At 42.0% G+C, this 24,324-nt stretch overlaps 1 protein-coding gene across 1 annotated transcript in view; it reads right to left on the reverse strand.

The window, feature by feature from the left end:
- ttn.2 (titin, tandem duplicate 2) overlaps positions 1-24,324 on the reverse strand; it is a 165,143-nt gene that overhangs the window by 42,271 nt on the left and 98,548 nt on the right. Inside the window, exons 167-200 of the mRNA XM_079427427.1 lie at positions 24,102-24,250; positions 23,815-23,965; positions 23,440-23,721; positions 23,063-23,365; positions 22,662-22,967; positions 22,296-22,577; positions 21,896-22,195; positions 21,493-21,795; positions 21,102-21,410; positions 19,866-20,147; positions 19,423-19,722; positions 19,014-19,307; positions 15,971-18,925; positions 15,512-15,847; positions 15,123-15,407; positions 14,719-15,018; positions 14,332-14,634; positions 13,960-14,235; positions 13,575-13,871; positions 13,186-13,488; positions 12,801-13,100; positions 12,187-12,474; positions 11,776-12,078; positions 10,184-10,486; positions 9,771-10,076; positions 4,674-4,961; positions 4,302-4,592; positions 3,923-4,210; positions 2,085-2,672; positions 1,881-1,985; positions 1,601-1,798; positions 1,208-1,504; positions 528-1,115; positions 35-337 (exon numbers count right to left, since the gene is read on the reverse strand). Coding sequence (XP_079283553.1) covers positions 35-337; positions 528-1,115; positions 1,208-1,504; positions 1,601-1,798; positions 1,881-1,985; positions 2,085-2,672; positions 3,923-4,210; positions 4,302-4,592; positions 4,674-4,961; positions 9,771-10,076; positions 10,184-10,486; positions 11,776-12,078; positions 12,187-12,474; positions 12,801-13,100; positions 13,186-13,488; positions 13,575-13,871; positions 13,960-14,235; positions 14,332-14,634; positions 14,719-15,018; positions 15,123-15,407; positions 15,512-15,847; positions 15,971-18,925; positions 19,014-19,307; positions 19,423-19,722; positions 19,866-20,147; positions 21,102-21,410; positions 21,493-21,795; positions 21,896-22,195; positions 22,296-22,577; positions 22,662-22,967; positions 23,063-23,365; positions 23,440-23,721; positions 23,815-23,965; positions 24,102-24,250 — 12,762 coding nt within the window. The remainder of the gene's footprint in view (positions 1-34; positions 338-527; positions 1,116-1,207; positions 1,505-1,600; positions 1,799-1,880; positions 1,986-2,084; positions 2,673-3,922; positions 4,211-4,301; positions 4,593-4,673; positions 4,962-9,770; positions 10,077-10,183; positions 10,487-11,775; positions 12,079-12,186; positions 12,475-12,800; positions 13,101-13,185; positions 13,489-13,574; positions 13,872-13,959; positions 14,236-14,331; positions 14,635-14,718; positions 15,019-15,122; positions 15,408-15,511; positions 15,848-15,970; positions 18,926-19,013; positions 19,308-19,422; positions 19,723-19,865; positions 20,148-21,101; positions 21,411-21,492; positions 21,796-21,895; positions 22,196-22,295; positions 22,578-22,661; positions 22,968-23,062; positions 23,366-23,439; positions 23,722-23,814; positions 23,966-24,101; positions 24,251-24,324) is intronic.

Consider the following 24,324-nt stretch of genomic DNA (forward strand, 5'->3'; position numbering starts at 1 on the left):
CTGTAATTTTTAACACATTTTTTGGTCAACTTACATGTAATATCCTTTGTCATTACAGGTTGTGATGGCTCACTGGGCTCGCCAAAACCAGCCTTATTCTCTGCAGTTACACGGAATTCATATTCAATTTCCTCTGACAGGCCTGAGACCTTGCAACGTAGATCAGAAATGGTCTTTTTTGAAGCTCTGACCCATCTCATTCCTCTTCTCTCTTTTCTTTCAACACTATATCCTCTAATGTCACTTCCTCCATCTACAATTGGTCTCTTCCAAGAAATTGTTACAGCATTTTTACTGACATTATCAATTTCTGGTTTTGAAGGTGGCCCAGGAGGTCCTGCAAAAAAGAGTAAAGTTAAAGAAAAAGAAAAATGTATTTATTTATATAAATATATATATATATAAATATATATATATATATATATATATATATATATATATATGTGTGTGTGGGGGGGTGTGTGGGTGTGGGTGTGGGAGTCAATAAAAGCTATTGATTATGTTGTAAAATATGAAATTAAGCTTACCAAAGCTATCAACCATTTTAACTGGTCCAGACTGTGTTGCATCACCAATACCATACTGATTGACAGCTAAAACACGGAATATGTATTCATTTCCCTTTATCAGCTTGCTGGCAATGTAGCGGCAATCCATAACATCTTCGGCAAGCTTTGTCCAGAGTAGGCGGCTGGTTTCTCTCTTTTCTAATGTATATGATTTGATACTGCAGCCACCATCTTCTTCTGGTGGCAACCATGTCAATGTGCATTTTTCAGCAGAGACACTGCTGGCTTCAATAGGACCTGGAGGTCCAGGCACATCCAGGATTTTCACTTTAACTTTCTCTTCCTTGATACCAAATGGATTACTTGCGGTAATAATGTACTCCCCAGTGTTCTTTCGGCTGGCATACTTGATTGACAGTGTTGAAGATGTGGGAGTGCTTGTAATTTGGACAACATCTGAGGTCTTGAATTCTCTTCCACCCTTAGACCACACAGCTGTAGGAGGTGGTTTGCCAAGAATGCTTGATGCTGTGATGACAATTGTTTCTCCAGCCCTCACAGTCACTCCATCCTTCATTTCAGGGTCAATTGTGATAGTTGGTGGTTCTGTAAAAAAATCAGGTAATATTTATAAACATTGTTATATTTCCTGAGGCTTTGGTTAAGCAAATTAGTTAAAACGTGACAATACAGCTTACCATATTCATCTTTGCAGACAAGAGGCTCAGTTGCCTCTGAGGGAGCACTGATAGCTCCAGCTGCATTTTTAGCCCTTATTCTGAATTCACAAGTGCAGCCTTCCTGTAGGTCTGTTACAGTGTATGCACAGCTTTGGACATTCACATGGTTGGCCTTCATCCAGGTCTTTCCAGGATGCTCTAATTTCTCTACAATATAGCCGGTTAGTCTGTGGCCACCATCATACTTGGGTGCAGACCAAACAAGTGTTACACTGTTTCGTGTGACACTGATCACATCAGGTTTGCCAGGTGGATCTATAGAAGGAGATAATAGCAAAAAAGTTTTTGAAATATCTTCCTGATGAACGGCAGATCTTAAAAAAAGCTGAAAGAAAGCACACTTAAACTCACCAATTGGATCAAGAGCAACAAGTGATTCAGTTGTTTTGCTTGGCTTTCCAAGTCCAGCTATATTCATAGCTATGACCCTAAATTCATATTCCAGGCCTTCAATCAAACCAGTTACTCTGCATTCTTTCACTCTCAAAGGTGTCTTGCTGGCTCTCTTCCACATCAAGCTATTTCTGTCTTTGAATTCCACGTAATATCCTATAAGCAATATTAGTAGTAAAAAGGTTTAGATGTTACAAACTGCAAATAAATAAATAAATGTAGTTAAGAAATGTTTTACCTGTGATGGGTGAACCTCCAGTATCTTTTGGATCAGACCATGTTAGGATAGCAGACTCATGACGAATGTTCACAACCTCAGGTGGTGCTGGAGCCCCTGGTGCATCTGGTGTGGTTAAAAGTGTGTATTTATTGTGAAGAAATACATTTAAATATCCAAATATTTAAATAAAAATATATATTAAGCATTTATTTAAATACTTACTGAATGGATGTTTAGCAACTACTGGATCAGATTTGAGGAACTCTCCAACTCCATATTTATTTTCAGCACAAACTCTGAAAATGTATTCTGTTCCATCATGAAGTCTTGTAACTCTCATAGAGTTCTTCTGAATTGCAGAAGCAACAGTGACCCACTTGTTAGCAGTAGAACGCCTCTTCTCCAAAAAATAGTTTGTAACTTCAGATCCACCATCATCTTTGGGTGGACCCCATTCTACAGTAATCGCTTCAGCTGTGATTTCATCAAATTTGATGGGACCGGTGCAGATTCCAGGCTTTCCAACAACTTTAATGTCAATAGCTGATTCCTTTGTTCCAGCACTGTTTCTCAAAATCATAGTGAATTTGCCAGCATCCCCTCTATTGCAATCACGAATCAGGAAGACTGTGTATGTTGCTGTTGATTCAACTGAGATCCTACCACTGTCTGATAAAGTAACATCACCCTTTTTCCATGTGATTGCAGGAGCGGGGATTCCACTAATAGGGATATTAAGACGAACAGTGCTTCCTTCCTTTGCCACATAGGTAGAGTCTGGCAAACCTTTAAGATTACAGTCTGGAAGGACTGTAAAAAGACAAGAAAAATTCAAATGTTATTGGGCATGATTACATAACCACAAAGAAACAAATGCAACTACTAAGTAGACCAGGGCCTGTATTCACAAAACATCTTAAGGCTAAAAGTAGCTCATAACTTGCTGATGTAGGAGAAAATCTTAAAAATAATGGGCATCAATCCTAAATTTAGGACTCCCAAATTTTTGCTCTAATAGTATTTCACAAAGCGTTTTAGCAATAAAATAGCTTTGTGTCATTAAGACCATGCCACAAACTATCCTAAAATGGCTGTTGCTGGCAATCTGCCTAGGAACGTAAACATTTTAGAAACATTTGACGATAATGAGATTTTAAAAAGGTATCACCTTTAGTTTTGGAGGTTATCCCAACTCCAAATTTTCCTTTGATTATATCCTTGTTTTCATTAACCAGTTGGGCAAGAAGTAACAACTGTTCTTGCGTCCAGTTTGTGTTTTTTTTTTTGTTTCGTTTGTTTGTTTTTTACGTTTGCATGTATTACTATCAGCCATGATTATTCTACTCTGTTAATTAAAAGGCTGTTTATATGCATATCCGCTAATTGTTTTTGAGAAGCATACATGTAAGAGGCTGACAATAAGCTGAACATGTACTTGTTTAATTAGTGACACTTATCCTGCATTTTTGAATGTGACAATTAACATTTTTATTTTTAAACATTTATTTGATTATGGCAACATGATATTGTGCTCTACAATATTTCTATGAATAAATCTCTGACAGAGACTATCAGCCAATCACTGTGTGCATAGTTAGTAAGCATGCTGACATCCTCCATAGTAATGAAGTCAACCCAGCCTGCACTCTTAGCAGTCTCAGCAGCTTTGTGAATAGGTTTTAAGAGAAAACTCTTAGCTAAAAACATTTACTGCTATTTAGGAGAACTCTTAGTGGTAAGATAAAATGTTTTGTGAATACAGGCCCAGGTGTTTTCAAAGTATGGGACATGCACTTCAGTTATTAAAAGCACAAAAACGTAAGAGAACTGAATTAGGCACCCGCATATGGGCATCCATTTCAGTTCTCTTGCATGACCCATTGTGCTCGAACAGTCAAATACACACCGTGTCAAAATGCCTGACCATTCATAGAGACACAGTTGGTTATGTAACAGTTAATGTAAAAAATCGGGAGAAAATTGTATCAATATATTGGATGTTTGCATCCTCACTGTCTTTGATGTAAAAAAAAAAACCCTGAGGTATACTATATGAATACCTATTTGATCTTTAGCCAAGATGGTGAGCTCAGATGGTGGTCCTTCAGCTGCTTCATTAATGGCTTTGACTCTAAAGTTGTACTCCTTTCCTTCTACAAGGTCAGTCATTGTGTACTGGGTGAGCTTAGACTTCATTAGCAGCTTCCATTTGTCTTCTCCTTCACAGATGTCTAGAACATATGCAACAATATGGCTTCCACCATCACTGATTGGTTTCTTCCAGGCAAGAGTGCAAGAATTCTTGCTGATCTCTGAGGGTTTAAAATCTGTAACTGGTCCAGGTTGCTCTGCAATTGACATTAACATTAGAATTAGGCATAATCAATAGATTAGCATTTACAATTTAAACTAAATTCAACATTATCAAAGAAGTCTCACCTGAGGCTTTGACTGGTCCAGCTGTTTCACAACCATCGCCAATACCATATATGTTTTCAGCTGAGACTCTGAAGCAGTAAGATTTACCAGATTCGAGATTAGTAATCCTGAAAGATGTCTTGGGACATTCAGGAGCAACACAGGTCCAAGCCTTTCTCTCAGCCAGACGTTTTTCAACAACATAGCTCTTAATGGAACTACCACCATCAATTAACGGGGCATCCCAAGTGATAGATGCATGGTCCTTTGAGGTCTCCTTAACAATCAGATTGACTGGTGGTCCGGGTGTGTCTGTGTACATTTACAGACTTAGATACACTAAATAATAAACCTCAAATGGCAGTTTGTAAAGAGAAAGAAAAAAAATCTTACCTAGTACTTTGACAACAATGGTATATGACTTGGTACCACTACTGTTTTCAAGAGTTAGGACATATTTGCCAGCATCATATCTGTTGATATCCTCACAATAAAGGAAGGTATCCCATTCAGTTGTCGTGATCATAAGACCTTGTCTTTCTTTCAAGTTTGCATTGACCTTAGTCCATGTTGCCTTTGGAGCAGGACGTCCTCTCAGAGGTACATAAATTCTCATTGTGACTCCAGCACGTAAAACTAGTGCTTTTCTAAGATCTGCATCAAGTTCAGCCTCAGGGGCAACTAAGAGAAAATTAAGATGAGAATAATGTACGGTAATGTACAGATACTGGAAAACGTCTCAGGTTACGTATGTAACCATGGTTTCTCTTAGAGTAGGGAACGAGATCCTCTAGGGGTTGCTATGGGGAACGCCTCGGCATGACCGGTGTCTTGAAGCATATATCTAATCACGACAATAACATTGGCAGGCGACAGCCTATGACGTTACAACCTTCGCGGCAGCAGTATAAAGGAGCGCCAGGAAAATACATCATTCACTTCTTCGTGAATGACGCAGTGTTACAGCATACCCCAGAACTTACCTGTTAGGGGCCGGGCCTCCTGGACCCAGGGTAGAGCTCAAAGGCTTGTAATCAGAAGAAGAGATTCCTTTAAGGGGATACGACCAAGCGCTTAGGATAGTAAATAAGTCTTGGCCTGTCATCCAGGGGCTACTGCTTGCTCTGCAAGAGCTCGCTGAAGGAACTGTCTCAACAGATCCTTGGTAGCAACACCCTCTTCAAGTAGTATCACTGGGATACATAGGTAGAGTGGGGCCCAAGGTGAAACCGGGGCCTGACCGACTTAAAGAATGGGCAAGAATCCGCAGCGCATAACCCATACTGTACAGGATTTTAGAAAGACCGCAAAACACTTGGTGTGCGATCTTACCACAACGTGGCTTTCAGAAAGTGCACAGAGACATGCGTGCGCACTTAACATATCATGGATTTTAAATATTCTCGGAAGGGAGCAGGATGCTCATAGGTGACCCTCAATGCTGAGGGGAGCGAAGCTAGCTCTACCAACAAAGAGAGCAACTTTACAGGGAGGCAGAGAGAAGCCTAGCAACCTGAAGTTGCTAACTCACAGAGCTGAATTCTTTTCAGATTCTCTACCATGGCTTTAGAGCTCTGGAGAGCAGAGAACTTAACTCCCAGCATGAGAGGGCAGCACATACATAGGTAGAGTGGGGCCCAAGGTGAAACCGGGGCCTGACCGACTTAAAGAATGGGCAAGAATCCGCAGCGCATAACCCATACCGTACAGGATTTTAGAAAGACCGCAAAACACTTGGTGTGCGATCTTACCACAACGTGGCTTTCAGAAAGTGCACAGAGACATGCGTGCGCACTTAACATATCATGGATTTTAAATATTCTCGGAAGGGAGCAGGATGCTCATAGGTGACCCTCAATGCTGAGGGGAGCGAAGCTAGCTCTACCAACAAAGAGAGCAACTTTACAGGGAGGCAGAGAGAAGCCTAGCAACCTGAAGTTGCTAACTCACAGAGCTGAATTCTTTTCAGATGCTCTACCATGGCTTTAGAGCTCTGGAGAGCAGAGAACTTAACTCTCAGCATGAGAGGGCAGCACATACATAGGTAGAGTGGGGCCCAAGGTGAAACCGGGGCCTGACCGACTCAAATAATGGGTACAAAGCCGCAGCGCGTAACCCATACCGTACAGGATTTTAGAAAGACTGCAAAACACTTAGTGTGCGATCTTACCACAACATGGCTTTCAGAAAGTGCACAGAGACTAGCGTGCGCAGTTACCATAACATGGATTTGTAAACACCGTCTTTTAAAATGCTCTGGAGGGAACAGCATGCTCATAGGTGACCCTCTATAGTGAGGGGAGGAATGCTAGCTCTACCAAGGCAGAGCTCTGAAGAGTAACTCAGACTTTCAGAAGGGAGCGGCATGCTCATAGGTGACCCTCTAAGTTAAGGGGAGCAATGCCAGCTCGACCAACAAGGAGAGCTCGGGAGGGAGCAGCATGCTCATAGGTGACCCTCTATAGTGAGGGGATCAATGCTAGCTCTACCAAGACAGAGCTCTGGAGAGCGGAGAACTTAACTATCAGCATGAGAGGGAACTCAGACGCTCAGAAGGGAGCGGCATGCTCATAGGTGACCCTCTAAGTTGAGGGGAGCAATGCCAGCTTGACCAACAAGGAGAGCTCGACAGGGAGCAGCATGCTCATAGGTGACCCTCTATAGTGAGGGGAGCAATGCTAGCTCGACCAAAAAACAGCCTACCAGGGAGGCAGAAGGTGGCCCAACAACCTGAAGTTGCTGACTCACAGAGCTCTGGGGAGTGGAGAACTCAACTCTCAGTATGAGAGGGAACTCAGACACTCAGGGAGGGAAGGGCGGTCCTGACCCAATGGCATGACTGCACGGTGGATCCCACAGAGCAGATAATTCTCAGGATGAGAGAGAAACTCATGCTCGGAAGGGAGCAGCATGCTCATAGGTGACCCTCTATGGTGAGGGGAGCAATGCTAGCTCGGCCAACAAGCAGAGCGACCTAACAGGGAGGCATAGAGAGGCCTAACAACCTGAGGCCGCTGAATCACAGAGCTCCAGAGAGCGAAGAACCTAACTCTCAGAATGAGAGGGAACTCAGATGCTCAGGAGGGAGCGGCATGCTCATAGGTGACCCTCTATAGTGAGGGGAGCACTGCTAGCTCAACCAACAGTGAATCACGGAGCTCTGTGGAGTGGAGAACCAGACTCTCAGAATGAGATGGAACTCAGATGCTTCAGAAGGGAGCTGCATGCTCATAGGTGACCCTCTATAGTGAGGGGAGCACTGCTAGCTCGACCAACAGTGAATCACAGAGCTCTGTGGAGTGGAGAACCAGACTCTCAGAATGAGATGGAACTCAGACGCTTCAGAAGGGAGCGGCATGCTCATAGGTGACCCTCTATAGTGAAGGGAGCAATGCTAGCTTAACCAACAAGGAGAACAACCTAACAGGGAGGCAAAGAGGGGCCTAACAACCTGAGGTCGCTGAATCACAGAGCTCCGGGGAGCGGAGAACCTAACTTTCCGTTTGAGAGGGAACTCAGGCGCTCAGAAGGGAGCGGCATGCTCATATGTAACCCTCTATGGTGAGGGGAGCAATGCTAGCTCAACCAAAAAAACCTGGCATGACTGCTAACCGGAGCTCTAGTGAGCAGAGGCCTAACTCTCAAAATAGGAGAGGGACTCAGACGCTCAGTTTTGGGAGTGGCATGCTCATAGGTGACCCTCTAGGGTGAGGGGAGCACTGCTGAGCTCAACCAACAAGGACAGCAACCTGACAGGGAGGCAGAGAAGAGCCTAACAACCTTAAGTTGCTGCTCAACGGAGCTCCAGGGGGAGCAGGATCCAGTGAGAGGAGTCCTCAGACCCTCAACCGGGAGTGGCAAGCTCAAAAGTAACCTCTAGGTGAGGAGAGCATTGCCAGGCCTGACCAACAGGGTAACTCAACAGGGAGGCAGTAAGTGACCAACTTCCTGGTGTCACTGCCACAGAGCTCATAAAGAACCTCCCGCAGTGAGGTTTTGGAGCACTGCCATGTTCAGAGCGGCGCTCTCAGCCCTCGGGCTGAGGCAGTCCTTACGACACAAACTGGGAACAGGAGGTGCATAGCTAGCTCTCGCAATGAGGGGAGCACACCCTAGCTCGACCAGAAGGCAGTGCCAGAATAAAAGGACAGTCCATCAGCACCCAAAGGGAGACTGTCATCTGTTAGTAGGTGAACGTAGTCCTACGCTCTCCATCTTGATAGAGAGCATAGACCAACGGGTTAGCCAAAAACCATACATGTCTGAAGAGCTATCGCTCCTCAGAGCTAAAGCACTCAGGAAGGTTTTCTGCAGAAACATCTCTCACTCGTACCTCCGGGAAAGCAGTGTACTCAGGCCCACTCCACAGAGGGGTGATTCACTGGTTAGACCGTAAGGACAGTGTGACTCAAATCTCAGGAAGCCTCTCGATGCGAGACACGAGTAGCGCATCCTGGCTGGGGCAGCTTCTCGAAGCAAACACCCAGCCAGGAGCTCAGGGATCACATCACGAAGCAATTATCTCAGAAAAAGGCTCAGCCTGAATGGAGTACCCGCAAGTCCTGGGTTGCAGCGCTATACTGGGACCTGGAGGCCAAGGAGGCTCCCGCAGAAGCCTAGTGACTTGGCTGCATGATCCAGCAAGCATGAGGCCGAAGATGTAGGCCATCATCCAGGCTGGATCTAGTACTGACAGGTGAGACCATATCCCCAGGATCGAGAGGGCTCCCGGAGTGCAGTATAATGTGGTTAGAAGATGTTATAAATCATCTGTCCAATAACTGCAGACAGATACCCAGATCATAATTCCTTACTGATGGGGAAGATTTCCCGTCAGGTTCTTTCCCTGTTGTTCCCATGAACCGCAAATCGCAGGCAATAGGCAGATCATTCTCACCGCACTAGCAACGCGCAGCATGTATTCAGTTCCCACGGGAGCTAAACATGCTGAGCCCACGCTCTAGATTACCTCCGAATCAAGCGAGAACGCGAAGAGGCGAACACACTCATGCAGACACGGGTATTACAATTTGGGTAAAAAGTGAAGCACTCACCTTCCCTTTTTCTCAGTAGTCCCGCCAATGCATCACGATGAGCACACGAACGCATTCAACTCCCTCAAGAGCTGAACGCGCTTGCTCTTCGCCACACACACACACACAACCCGCGAGCCATGTGAAACTGCGGGTATCAGAACAAAGCCTCCGTGCGAGAGAACATGCACTCCTAGTCGTGCTTAGCTTCTGCTAACATAAACAAACGGTCAGTCAAGACGAAGAAGAGAATGACGTATTTTCCCGGCACCCCTTTATACTGCGGCTGCGCAGGTAGTAATGTCATAGGCTGTCGCCGTCCAATGTTATTGTCGTGATTAGATATATGCTTCAAGACACCGGTCACGCCGAGGTGTTCCCCATAGCGACCCCTAGAGGACGCAGTTCGAAGTTCCCTCGAAAGGGAACCATAATTCAGTTATAGAGAAATACTTACTTAGGATATCCTTTGCCATGTGTTTTCCAGGAACTTCACTTGGCTCACCAAATCCAATCTTGTTTACAGCAGTAACACGGAACTGGTACTCAGTGTTATCCATAAGACCAGTAACATTAAATTTTGTTGCCTGGAGATTCTTTGGCACATTGCACTTCAGCCAGTCTTCTGCATCTGCCCTCTTGAACTCAACGAGGTAGCCCAGAATTTCACATCCACCATCATAGGCAGGCTTGGTCCAGGACAAACTGATTGAACTGTGTGTAGAATCAACAACCTTTGGAAAAGCAGGTGGTCCAGGAGGATCTATGATGAAAACACAGAAATGAAAGGTCTAAATGCACGAACTAAGTTTTTTTTTTTGGCAAGTTTAATTGTTAAAAGTGATCAAATACAGTATTGTTAGTACTTACACACTGGGTCTACTGCAAGAACACCAGCTGATGGATCACTTGGCTTGCCAAGACCAGCTTTATTGAGTGCAATGACTCTGAATTCATACTCTGATCCCTCTGCGAGGCCTCCAGCTTTAATTGTCCTGTCAATAACTGGTCTTCTGTTCACTTTAGCCCAATTGAGGTCTTGAGTTTCACGCTTCTCAACCATGTATCCAAGAATGGTGGCCTTTCCATCATCAACAGGGGCCTTCCAACTAACAGTCATGTGATCCCTGGTGATATTGGTAATAACTGGAGGTTCACATGGTCCTGGAACGTCTAAAATTTGAAAAAGATTTTTAATCAAATTTATTTGTTCAAAGACTATGCATTTTCAAAATGATAGATATATTCATGAATAGAGATCAGACGATCATTGGTTTGACATTTTTAAATGATATGTTTAGGTTTTTCTACTGGGTCTACCAATAAATGGTGACATCTGGTGGGTCATTAAAGAATAGAGTGCATGTGCGTGGACATACACACACAGGCACGCACACACACACACACACACACACAAAACACTGTTCATCTTACAGGAAACAGTGGTCTTAAGCCCGATTCGGACGGTAATTGTTTCTCATATGGACGTCTGTAAAAATAAATTTACATATCACCTCAGTGATACAACTCATGGATTCGGATGGCGATTTATTCACAGTGGAAGAGCGAGTTCTGTGATCCTGCAAACCAGAGAATGTGCTGCTCACGTGGCCAGTCACATGATCGTGTGCTGTAAATAAAATTAATTTTATTTACAAATTCATTCTTATTGTGGAAAATGTATTTAAAAATACTTATGTAAAATGTATTCTTATTATTCCAAGCATATTTTATAATGTATAATCCTATTTATTATTTGATGATTTAAATGTTTAAAAATAGGAAAATACACGCTATAGTTGTATATAATTATACGCGTTATATATCTGTTTATAATACACATTTTAAAATTGTATTGCATACCTGGTGCTGCATAATATTCTTCTCTTTTTGCTCTCACTTGCTGTGGTGGAGCAGTTATGAAGTGTTGTTCTTTTAAATTATTTCCAGCATTTCAGAAATAAATAAGTATGCAAATTACACCTAAGTACAACAGTTACCGTACGGTGTTCGGGAGTGTTCAAAAAGGGTTTAAATGCTGAATTTTGAATCGATTTCTTCTCGTAAACTCAGAGATGTGGATTCGGACCACATCTAATTAAATTACCACACGACATTGGTGTTTGTCCAAAAACAGTAGGTGATTCGGCGGGGGATTTTCACGGGGGTGGTGAGAGAAAAACACAGACGTCCTCATTCGGATGGCAATTAAATCACCAACTACCCCCTGTATATGGTGAAAATCACTTACGTCCCCCTGAGAAACAATTACCGTCCGAATCGGGCTTTACCAAACAAATTAACTTATAATATTACTTAATGTATGTAACAGCCACTCTATGCAGCCAAAGCTTGTAACAAAATCTACCTGTGTGAAACTTTTAACATTAGATTATATATATAATGATCACTTATTGGTCAATCTCTATAATATAAAAGTATGAGAAAGAATAAAATGTTACCAAATGGATTCTTGGCAATCACAGAGTTAGTCACAATTGGGTCTCCAACACCATACTTGTTCTCAGCACTGATGCGGAACTCATATTCATGGCCTTCAATCAGTTTCTCCACAGAACAGTCTGTTATCTGGCCACTGATGTTAGCAGTAACTTGTGCCCAGTTAGCTCTGCTTGTTTCTCGTTTGTCAATAATGTAATTTGTGATTTCAGAACCACCATCGGCAAGAGGTGGCTCCCACCTCAGTTTCACACGGTCGGCAAAAACATGGCTTATCTTCACTGATGCTGGGGGTCCAGGTTTGTCTGCAGAAACAAAATTATGCATGTCTGACAAAACACATACACTTTCTTAAATGTCTGAAGGGTAATACATGGTCTGTCCTTTTTTGGCATATTTTAATGTTAACTTACCTAGAACCTTTAATTTAATGTTACCAGACTTTGTGCCACTTGGGTTCTCAGCAGTAATGGTGTACTCGCCAGATTCCTTTCTTGTCACAGAGAACAGTTCCAAGCAGAAACGATGCACCTTCTGAGTCATTTTCATACCTTCAGTCAATTTCAAAGGAACACCATCTCTCTTCCAAGAGACCTTTGGCAGTGGTTTGCCAAAAACTTCAGCCTCCAGACAAACATTTGCTCCAGCTTTGACAACAATTAAGTTCTTCATTTCAAGACTAATCTCAACTCTAGGTGGAACTGAAATACAAAGAGAGACATCAAATTAACTATATAAAGTCCATCAGTTAGTAAATAATTACATTTTTGGTGGATTGTAAAGGTCTCTCCACACTGAGTTTGACATTTTTGCACGTTAAAAATAAATACGACCTCACGTTGTGTCAATCACGTTTGCACACTGCCTCCGAAACTTTCGTCCGTCAAAACAAATTCGGATCAGGTTTGATTTTCTGCGTTTTCGCATCCATAGCATGCATTTTGATAGGAAAGGATGAGGAATACAAAAAAACTGAAAAACGCACACGAAAATGTCGGACTCAGTGTGCAATGACCTTAAGACTTACCATTCTCTGCAATAACTGCGATAGCATCAGATTCCTCTGAGGGAAGACTGACATTAATTGCTGTCTTAGCAATTATTCTGAACTTGTATTGGGCTCCCTCCTCAAGTCCAGGAACAGTGTACTCTTCCTTTGGTACATTTTGACTGCTTGTGTTAACACGCACCCATTTGTCACCTGGAAGCTTCAGATATTCAACATAATAACCAATGAGTTTACTTCCACCATCATGTTTTGGACGGTTCCAGACAAGAGAGACAGAATTTCTGGTCACATCAAGAACTTGAGGTTTTCCAGGTGGATCTGAAAAACAATATAAATCAAATTGTAGTGTTTTGATTTATATTTTTATAAGTGACAGCAGCGGGTTTCCCCCCCCTACACATACCAACTGGAGTTCTTGCAGTGATAAAGTCTGTCTGCTTGCTTGGTTTGCCTTGTCCCGCCTTGTTGACAGCAGACACTCTGAAAGTGTACTCCAGACCGTCAATGAGGCCAGAGCATGTATATTCAGTTGAGCGAACAAGGACCTCATTTGCCTTGACCCACAGGAGGCTATTTCTTTCTTTGCGTTCAATGCAATATCCAGTGATGGGAGAGCCGCCATCATTCACTGGTCTCTCCCATGACAACACAACAGATTCCTTGTTGATTTTGTTGACACAACAGTTCCTTGGCTCACTGGGTGGATCTGAATTTGTAAAATTTGTATTAGTGTAAATAAAGCCTAATCCCTTTGTGTGTCAGTGTTCAAATGTGGTGATATATGAGACTTACCAAATGGATATCTAGCAATCATTTTCTCAGAGTAAATTGGTTCTGAAATGCCAAAACGGTTTTCAGCACGGACACGGAAGCCATACTCTTTGCCAGCTGTAAGCTTTCCAACTCTGCAGCTGGTCTTAGTGCAAGATGCAGTAGTGACCCAGTCACCTCTGCTCACATCACACTTCTCAACAATGTAGTTTGTGATATTACTGCCACCATCTTCAGCAGGTGAATCCCATGCAAGTGTGCAGGAATCCATGTCAAACTCCAGAATTTGTAGAGGACCCTGTGGAGGACCAGGGATGTCTGAAGAACATACAAACAAACAAAACAAGTCATTATAAGTCAAAATATAATAATGATAATGATAATAATAATAATAATACAAACTCACCCTGAATGATTATTCTGATGATCTGGTTGATCTTTGCGGTGCTGTTTTCAGCAGACAAACTGTAATAACCACTCTCCTTCCTTGTGACATTTTTGATCAAAAGTGAATTTGTGGTTGGTGTTTTTTGTATGAAGAGACGATCCGATGTAACCAAGTCATCATTTCCTCTTTTCCACTTTGTGACTGGAGCAGGCTTCCCAGACACAAGAGCCTCAACTACAAGTTTAGATCCTGCTCTTGCAGTAACCACATCAGACATGAGGATCTTTGGTGCCACTATAAAAAAGGTAAAAGATTCAGAGTGTGATTCATAAAAAATACATGAATAAAAATAAATAATAATGGGAGGTCACAACATCTTTGTATACATACTCAGCTGTTCTTTGACCTCAAATATGCCCTCGGCCTCTCTTGCCAAACTGCATCCTATTGCATTTCTTGCAGCAACCCTGAATCTGTACTTAGTGTTTTCTTTCAGCCCAGCTACAACAATTGTCAAGTCTTTCACAACAGAGTATAATGTCCACTTGTCCTCAGGTTGACCATCCTGCTGGTATTCAACAACGTAGCCATTAATCTTAGATCCACCATCTCTAAGAGGCTTCAGCCACCCTAGAGTTGCACTGTTTTTAGTCATTTCTAATACATCCATCTTCTTCGGAGGATCAGGCTCACCTTTGAAAGGTAAAAAGTTGATTGTTAAAATACATATATAATATAATATAATATAATAAACTATACTGTGTAAGGTGGACTTACTCTTGGGATCTGTAGCCAGGTAGGATTTTGGAGAGTCTTGAGGCAACCCAATACCATACTTGTTAACTGCCATGACCCGGAAGTAGTATTCTGTTCCTGGCGTAAGATTTGTGACTTTGAAGCTTGTCTTCTTCAAGTCACTTGTGCAATTTGTCCATGTCTTCCTATCAACCTCACGCTTCTCAACAACATAGTTTAGGATTGGGCTACCACCATCATTTTCTGGAGGCAACCATGCAAGCTGGCAGGTTGTCTTGGTGATGTCAGTTGCCTCCAGTCCACCAACGGGACCAGGAGTATCTGTTGGCAAATTTCAGAAACTGGTTTACTGACAGTACTTGGTAGTAGGTAAATGCAATTCTTATTTTAATTTTAAAATGCATTTTATACAAATGAAAATTTACCTAAGACTTTAACACGAACAAATACAGCCTTTTCTCCAGAGGCGTTGGAAAGAGTCAAAGAATATTTGCCAGAGTCTTCACGTGAGCACTCAGGAATCACAAGGAAGGTCATTGTATCAATCTGATCCACATGGCCCCTCCTAATGACATTGTCAACACCCATGCGCTTCCAAGTCACTTTAGGTGCTGGCCTTCCTCTAATTGTTGCAAAAAGTCTGATAGGACATCCTGCTCTTACGCTAAAGCCTTTTCTTAGACTGGCATCAAGATCAATCTCTGGAGCTTCTGTTGTGAAAAAACAAAAACAAAAAACTGAATAATTGTACTGAATTTCAGAGTATGGGTATTTCAAGGGTTCAAATGAGTGACACTTTAAAACAAATGCTTACCATGGATTTCCTTTGGTGATACAGCCTCCTTGAGGTTTGCAGGACGGCCCATGCCAACTTGGTTTTGAGCAGACACCCGGAATTCATATTCCTGTCTCTCATCCAAGTTAATCATTGTAAATTCAGTTATTACAAGCTGTCCAGCAGTATTACATTTCTTCCAGCCTTCCTCTGGATCTCTCTCTTTTTCACCTTCCATTTGCACCTTATCCCTCATTTCAACCAGATATCCAATAATTGGAGCACCACCATCATACACAGGCTTCGCCCAGCCAAGTGTAATGGATGTCTTTGTGCTGTCAACTACTCTAAGGCTGCCAGGAGGACCAGGGGGCTCTAAATGGTACATACAATGCCAGTTTTGTTTAAAAATAAATAAATACATCAATAAGAAAAAAACACAAAATTGAATGAACAGATTATACAGATATTACAACAGATAATACAGACTATACATACCAATAGGATCTTTTGCAGTGATGGGTCTGGATGGTTTACTTGGTTCTCCCAATCCTACTTCATTTTCAGCTTTGACACGGAATTGATAATCATGGTTAGGGATCAGATTGGTGACCTTCATACGCCTCTCAGAGATAGGGCTCTTTGTGATAGGGACCCACCGAACGGCCCGCTTTTCTTTTCTCTCCAGAATGTAACCAGTGATAGACTTTCCACCATCATTTTCAGGAGGAGCCCATACCACAGTCATCTCATCTTTACCAATTTTGGTTACCTCAGGTGCATCAGGTGGACCAGGCCTGCTATATTGTGTCTTAGCAGTAATAGGCTTGCTCTCCATTGGTGGTCCAGTTCCCATCTTGTTTTCTGCTCTGACCCTGAATATGTACTCATTACCTTCAACAAGACGTGTTACATTACAGTAATTGGTGACAACAGAGGCAGAGTAAGTTGACCAGACCATTCTTCTTGTCTCACATTTCTCTAGAATATAGCTGTCTATCTCACAACCACCATCATCCTCTGGAGGATCCCATACCACTCTGCACTTGTCTGTGGAAATGCCAGAAACTTTCAAATCTCTGACCGGTCCTGGTATATCCAAAACTGTAACATTGGCATATGCTGTGAATGATCCTGCTGAGTTTGTAGCAGTGACTACATATTTTCCAGTATCACTACGCTTGGTTTTAGTAAGGAGGAATTTGGAGTAATCATGTCCAGTGTCAATGCTAATCCTTGGGTTATCGCCTGTAGCCTTTTCCTTCACCCAGGTAACCTCAGGCTGTGGTTTTCCTCTAAGTCCAGCTTCAAGTCTAACTGATTCACCAGCTTTGACCACAAGAGTACCAACAAATTTCAGGTCAAGAACTGGTTTCTGAACTTCTTCTTTCACAAGAATATCAGATGTCCTAACCCAGGCGCTTTCTCCTCCATCATTTGTTGACTGGACTCTAAATTGATATGTGTGGTTCTCAACACATTTGTCTACCATAAAGAATGTCTCTTTCAGGACTCCTTCGTGTGCCTTCTCCCACTCTTCAGCATCCTTTGCTTTTTTCTCCAAATAGTAGCCCAGGTTAGGACTGCCACCATCATAATCTGGTTTTCTCCATTTAAGGAAAACAAAGTTTTTACCAATATCTCTGACATGGAAGTTCTCTGGCTCACCTGGCTTCTGAAGTGGGTCGATTGCTAGGATGGGAGTTTTGGTTTCTGTTGCTGGCCCAGGACCACACTTGTTCTCGGCAGACACACGGAATAAATATTCATGATTTTCCATGAGCTTAGCCTTTACCATGCGATTTGTGCAGTCAGATGAGATCATTGACCAGGCTCGTATACTTGGCTCCCGACATTCCACAATGTAATTAGTTATCTCAGTGCCTCCGTTATCTTCTGGTGCATCCCAGGACACCATGCAAGAGTTTTTAGTTACATAGGTCAACATAAGATTTTGGCAGTGCCCCGGTCTATCCAGAACATTTACTGTAATAGTAGCTGAGGCCTCTCCAGCTTCATTAACAGCCTTTAATGTATACTTTCCATGATCTGCTCTGGTCGCTTCCTTGATATGCATTTGCAGTACTGGGAAGTTGTTTGTCAGAGAGGTGCGCTTGTCCCTTTCCAAAACATTTTCACCTTTCGTCCAAGTGATTTCTGGATCAGGTCTTGCTTTCACATATGCTACAACATTAATGTTATGCCCAACACGAACAGTCACACGGTCACGGCATGTGGCATCCATCTCAATTTCTGGAGGAATGACAATATCCTTAGCAATAACTGACTCTGGGATTTCCCTGGTCTCACCTTCTCCAATCATGTTGACAGCTTTAACACGGAACCTGTATTCTGTGCCTTCTGTCAGTCCCTTTACTCTATAAGCACACTGTTTAATAAGATCATCCTTATTGATTTTCTCCCACTCAGCACCTCCCTTCTGGTATTCAACAATATACCCTAAGACTGGACTGCCTCCATCTCTTGTGGGTCTGATCCAGACCAAGTCAGCATATGTGCAACTGTAGTCCTTTACCTTAGGGTTAACTGGAGGTCCTGGGACAGTAATTGGTCTGCAAGGTTTGGCAGGATCTGAGATAGGTGATGGTCCACCAAAACCAGCAATGTTTTCAGCAAATACTCTGAACTCATATTCATTACTTTCAAAAAGCCCAAGCACTCTGTATCTAAGGTCCTTGCAAGGTGTTTTATTCACTCTAATCCATTTGCCTCCTTTATGTCTTCGCTCAATAATATACCCACTGATTGGACTACCACCATCGAAGAGAGGCATTGTCCATCCAAGTGTGAGGGCATCTTCAGAAATATCAGATGCAACCGGTTTTCCAGGATGGCCAGGGGGCTCAAACTGGTGCCGGGCTACAGTTGGTGCACTTTCAAGAGCTGCGCCAATTCCCATTTTATTTTCAGCACGGATTCTCACAACATACTCAACTCCCTGCTGCAAACGAGAAATCTTGAGCCTTGTGGAAGTGCTGCCAGAACTTACTCCTCCCCAAGTTTCCTTATTTGATTCCCTCTTCTCAACAATATAGTTCATGACAGGGCTTCCACCATCATCTTTGGGAGGACGCCAGTCAATGACCATGGAGTCAGGAGTCACTTCAAGGATATTAACAGGACCTATTGGGGCAGCTGGCACATCAAGCACAGTGACATTCAGAGAAACAGTCTTACTTCCTGCTGAGTTAGACACCGTGAGAATATAGATTCCAGTGTGATTTCTTGTGCAATCGGCAATGCTCAGAACAGTGGAGAAGTTGTCAGTGTCAATTTTGATATTGCCTTCACTCTTGATTTCCTCTCCATCAATGACCCATTTGGCCGTGGGAACCGGAAGGCCTCTCATAATCGCAGGCAATCTAATAGTGCTTCCAGCTTTCACAATGATTCCCTCTATCAACTTCACATCCACCTCAACAACTGGTGGTACTGCAAAGAATGTAGAAGAAAAAGTTTATTAATACAAATTGAAAACATCTTAAAGTAAACATACAGAATGTTAAAATTTGAATCGAACCTAGTTTTTCCTGACAAAGTACTGGCACAGTGGTGTCTGGTCTACTTAGACCAACTGCATTCTCTGTTTTAACACGGAACCTGTAGGTCTTTCCTTCTTCCAGTCCAGTCACATGGCACTCAGGAATACTGACAGTCTTAAAAACTACCCAATCCCTTTCACCTTCTTCTTGGTACTCAACCAAGAACCCTGTGATGTCACTTCCTCCTGTACGATCAGGCCAGTTCCACTGGAGCCACACCTCAGTTTTGTCAGCATCCACATGATGCAGGTCTTTAGGTGGACCAGGTGGGACTGAAATTTCCAATTAAATAACAAATGTTAGTATTTATTTTTATATATTATACTTTTAAATATTGCTTTTTTGAAAATAAACATCAAATGGAGTAATTTTACAGGCAATACTTACACAGTGGATTCATTGCTTTAATAGCTTTTGGTGTCTCAACATATTCACTTCTTCCAAACTGATTTTCAGCTGCCACACGGAACATGTATGACGTTCCCTCAATCAAGTGTTTGGCCATCATGCTACGTTTTTTGGATGATGAGCAGACTGGCACCCATTGGGCAGATGCTGCATCCTTTTTCTCAACAACAAAGTTAGTGATTCGTGTACCACCATTATCTTCTGGGTCTTTCCAAGACAGCTGAGCAGAATCACTTCTGACATCAGATACTCTGAGATGCTGAACTGGTCCAGGCTTGTCTATGAAAACAAACAAATAAAACAACAACTTAACACATTGCGTAAAAAGAATAGTATTTAATTTTCATTTAATTTATTTGTATGTTCTACTTCTTATTAATTACACAATTTTTAAATTAACATAGTATTTGAAATATATATACCAAGAACCAGCACAGTGCATGTGGCTGTCTTTGATCCAGCTGGATTTTCAACAGTAAGTGTGTAATCTCCACAATCTCCACGGGTGCAATAACGCATCTCTAGTTTGGTTGCTGTTCCAGATGTTTCAATCTCTGCTCTTGTTGGAACATCTGCCTCATTTTTCTTCCACGTGACTTTAGGGAAAGGTATTCCCTTGATTCCAGCAGTAATATTAATATGGGTTCCAGCCATTGCTTTCATCTCACGAGGCATGCCCAAATCCAGTTGAAGTTCTGGGGGCTCTTTAGACAATAGACAAAAAACAAAAAACATTTACTATTTTCACACATATTTGCTTAAAGCTATGGTCTACGATTTCAAAGATTGTTCATTATTAATAACCTCGTTTAGATGCTGGTTATGGTTCTACAGTACAATCCTAATAATATGAAGAGAAAAAAGAATGAAAAAAATCCATTCACTCTATTGGGTGTACACCCGCAGAGAAATTGACCAATGTAAGCTGTCCGGCCGGACAGCTTACATTGGTTAACTGCTCTCATCCAATCCCCTGCTCCACTCGCGTCTCCACCCACCGCACCCCACCCGCCCCCTCCTGCGACATGAAATTTCGTGCGAAAGTAGGCAGCATCAACTCAGCAATGGAGAAAAACCAACAAACAGACAGCAGCAAGCGGCCCCTGCTCGCCCCAACAGTCAAGGTTGGAAGAAAGAGAAAGTCAATTGAGGAAAGAGCAGAGATTAAAAAAAAAATGTGAAGAACGCCGGACTCAAAGCCGAATCAATATAGGGTCCACCATTGCCCGTTGGAGGAAGCTTCAGAGAAACCTTGGACTTAAAACCGACGCTGACATGGCTGACTTTTTGTTGAGCAGGTAAGCATTTATTTATACTTTTATGGTGTGGTGTATTACATAGCTTTTTATCAGTCTGACAACATGATCATGCTACCGGTCGGCATTGGAATGTTAGCCGACATCGCACATGGTACATCTCTGTTCCATGTTTACTCCTGCTTGACTGAGTGACGTTGTTCAGGTCGTTTCCCGGTGGGAGGGATCAGGTAGCACAGAGGGGAGGGGTGTGCGTGTGGAGGGGCGGGATGAGTTTTTTAAAAATTCTGGCTTTCTCGACTGATTTTCAACATCGTAGACTACAGCTTTAAATGCAATAACAAGCATAATACACACAATTAGCAAAGAAAAGTCATACATTTCCAAGTACACATAAATTACCGAGTCTGTCTTGTGCTCGAACGGGCTCTGGTACATATGTAGGATCTGATTCACCAGCAGCATTCACTGCCTTCACTCTAAATCTGTAAAGTGCACCATCCTCAAGGTTGATAACCTTGAATGTAGTGCCCTGGCAAGAGTCAGGTGTTTGATTTACTTGAAGCCATTCCTCATCACCAGCTTTCTGATACTCAAGGAGATAGCCAAAAATTTTGCCTCTGCCACAGTCTTTTGGTGGTTGCCAAGAAAGAGTGACAGAATCTTTTGTCTTGTCAATTGCTACTGGAAGAACAGGTGGGCTTGGGATCACTGTGGAAAGAAAATAGGAGGTTAATATTCGAACTAAGCAAAAATTTTACATTTTTCATTGAAAACATCATTAGAAGCATACCAATAGGATCTTTGGCATAGATGGGCTTTGAAGGTGGACTGGGGTCACCAATGCCAATCACATTCTCTGCCATGACACGGAATTCATATTCACATCCCTTGAGAAGGTCAGGAACCCAGTATTCTGTGTTTGGGTAAATGTGATCTTTTCCAGCTCTAGACCACATGTTGGCCTTGGTCTCCTTCCTTTCAACAATGTAGTTTGTTATTGGTTTTCCACCATCAGCTGGCTGAAGCCATGAAATCAGAGCTGTATCTTTATAGATTTCTTTAACCACAGGTGCTTGTGGAGCATCTGGAACCTCTGCAAGTGTAAGAAATTTGAGAACATGATTAAGACATAAATTATTCTTGTTCAAATTAATTTGTGTACATTATATTACATTGCAGAAACTGTTACTTACTGAAAACATCCTTTGCTTTGGTCTCAGCAGATAGCAGCGGATCACTAATGCCATGAATATTCTGAGCACAGATTCTAATGATGTACTCTCTTCCCTCAATCAGTTTTGGAACTCTGCATGATGTCCTTGTGCAAGATTCTGTGACGGGCATCCACAGATCCCTGTTGGTGTCTCTCTTTTCAACAATATAGTTAGAAATAGCAGCTCCACCATCATCCAATGGGGGCTTCCAAGAAATGAGCATGTAATTCCTGTAGATCTCGTCAAAGACAACAGGACCCTCTGGAGGTTGTGGGCGGTCTAAAAAGGTCATAATACATATGATTCACGATTAAGTTTGCAAAAATAATAGCAAGATAAGAAAAGATAATATGCTTGACTAAAGTAAAGATTAGCTTACCGACAACAATAACGGTACATATGCCCTTGCGTGAGCCAATGGAGTTCTCTAGAAGAACAGTGTATTTTCCACTGTGATCACGTTTTGCCTTTGCAATAGTCAAGCACAATTTATTATTTGTGCTGGTAAGAGCAATTTCTTCATTTGATTGAAGCTCCTCGTCATTTTTGAACCATTTAATAGTTGGTGTTGGTTTTCCTGAGTATCCGCTTTGAAGAGTGCAAGTTTCCCCAACACGAACAACAATCTTGTCACGGAACTCAAAATCAAGGTTGGGTGGTTCTAGTAAAGAGTATGATATACAATAAATTATAAATGGTCAATAAAAAAAGAAATTAAAGAACAAATCACTTTAGCGCAACTTACCAAACTCTTTTTTGCATGTAACTGGTTTGGTACTGAATGATGGTTTGCCTTGACCGATTTGATTCACAGCACTAACTCGGAATTCGTAAGAAGAACCTTCTTTAAGACCCACATGTGTGAATTTACGTTCCATAAGTTTGTCCTCTACAGCAATACGGCTGAAGTTGTCCTGTCCTATAAGACGAACCTCAAGAACATAGCTTGTAATATCTGATCCTCCATCATACTTTGGAGGTCTCCATGCGACGCTGATTGAATCATTTGTGATGGCTGTCACCTCAAGATCCTCTGGGCGTTCGGGTACAGCTGAAAAAGTTTAAATGTGTGAGACCTTCTACAAGCAATTAAAGGTAACAACATTTATAAATAAAAAAATACAGATACAAATAAATGAGACTTACAGAGTGGATCCTTGATGATGACAGGAGCAGATGTCTCAGTGAACGGACCCAGTCCAATGATATTTTCAGCTGCAATTCTGAAGAAATAACCCTTGCCATCAATAAGTCCCTGGACAACAGCATTGTGTCTTGTGACAGTATATGTCACTGAAGTCCAGCCTCTGCGGTCAGCTTCTCTCTTCTCAATTATATAGTTGGTGATAGCTGAGCCACCATCATCTTCAGGAGAGTACCATGTCAACTTACAAGAGTCATTGGTGAGATTCTCACCAGAGAAAGGCAGACCCACAGGGCCAGGGACATCTGTGAAGAAATAATAAAGTTTATTACTTTACTGAAATCATTTCAGAATTCAGACTCAAAGGTAAAAAACTCACCCAGTACTTCAACAATGACTGCTTTCTTCCTCTCTCCACCTGCATTCTTGGCAGTCAACGTATAAATGCCTTGGTGTTGTCTTCTGCAATTTTTGATAACCAAAGCTGAACTTATAGAAGTGATCTCAACAGCAGCCTCCTTTGGTAAATCACCATCGTCTCTATTCCAAATAATCTCTGGAGCAGGCTTTCCTGACACATAGGCCAGGATGCGGATTACCCCACCAGCATGAACAACAATCTTCTCCTTGACAGTTGCATCCAGGTCAACCTCAGGTGGGACTAAAATATATGGCAAATTAAATATGAAGTAACATGAATTTATTAAAAAACATATAAAATAAATAGAATTCTAAAATGTGAACTAATGCTTACTTGTCCTATCCTTGACTTCTATCACATCAGAAACCTCGCCTGGTTCTCCCACGCCTGCAGAATTTACAGCTCTCACTCTAAATCTGTAGAGTCCAAGCTCTTTAAGTCCAGGAACAACAAACTTGGTGCCTCTGATTTCCTTGTCTTTAACCTAATAAGATAAAATAAAAAAAATAGATTGAAACAAAACATACAATAAATAAATGTATATATCTGTATATATCTACATCTATCTATCTATCTATCTAGATAGATAGATATACACATTCACACAGACTTATATATACCTTCTCCCATTCCTCTTGTCCTTCTTCTTTGTACTCAACAAAGTATCCTGTGATCTTAGATCCACCATCAATAAGTGGAGGAATCCATTCAAGATCAACTGTTGACTTGGTACAATCTGTTACTTTTGGTGTTGGAGGTCCTGGAGGTGCTGATAAGAAATAATACAAATGTTAAAAAGACACATTAATTAAAAAAGTAAAGCAACTCTGAAGTATATTGGTT

The sequence above is a fragment of the Barbus barbus genome, assembly GCF_936440315.1.
Source record: "Barbus barbus genome assembly, chromosome: 10".
Lineage (NCBI taxonomy): Eukaryota > Metazoa > Chordata > Actinopteri > Cypriniformes > Cyprinidae > Barbus > Barbus barbus.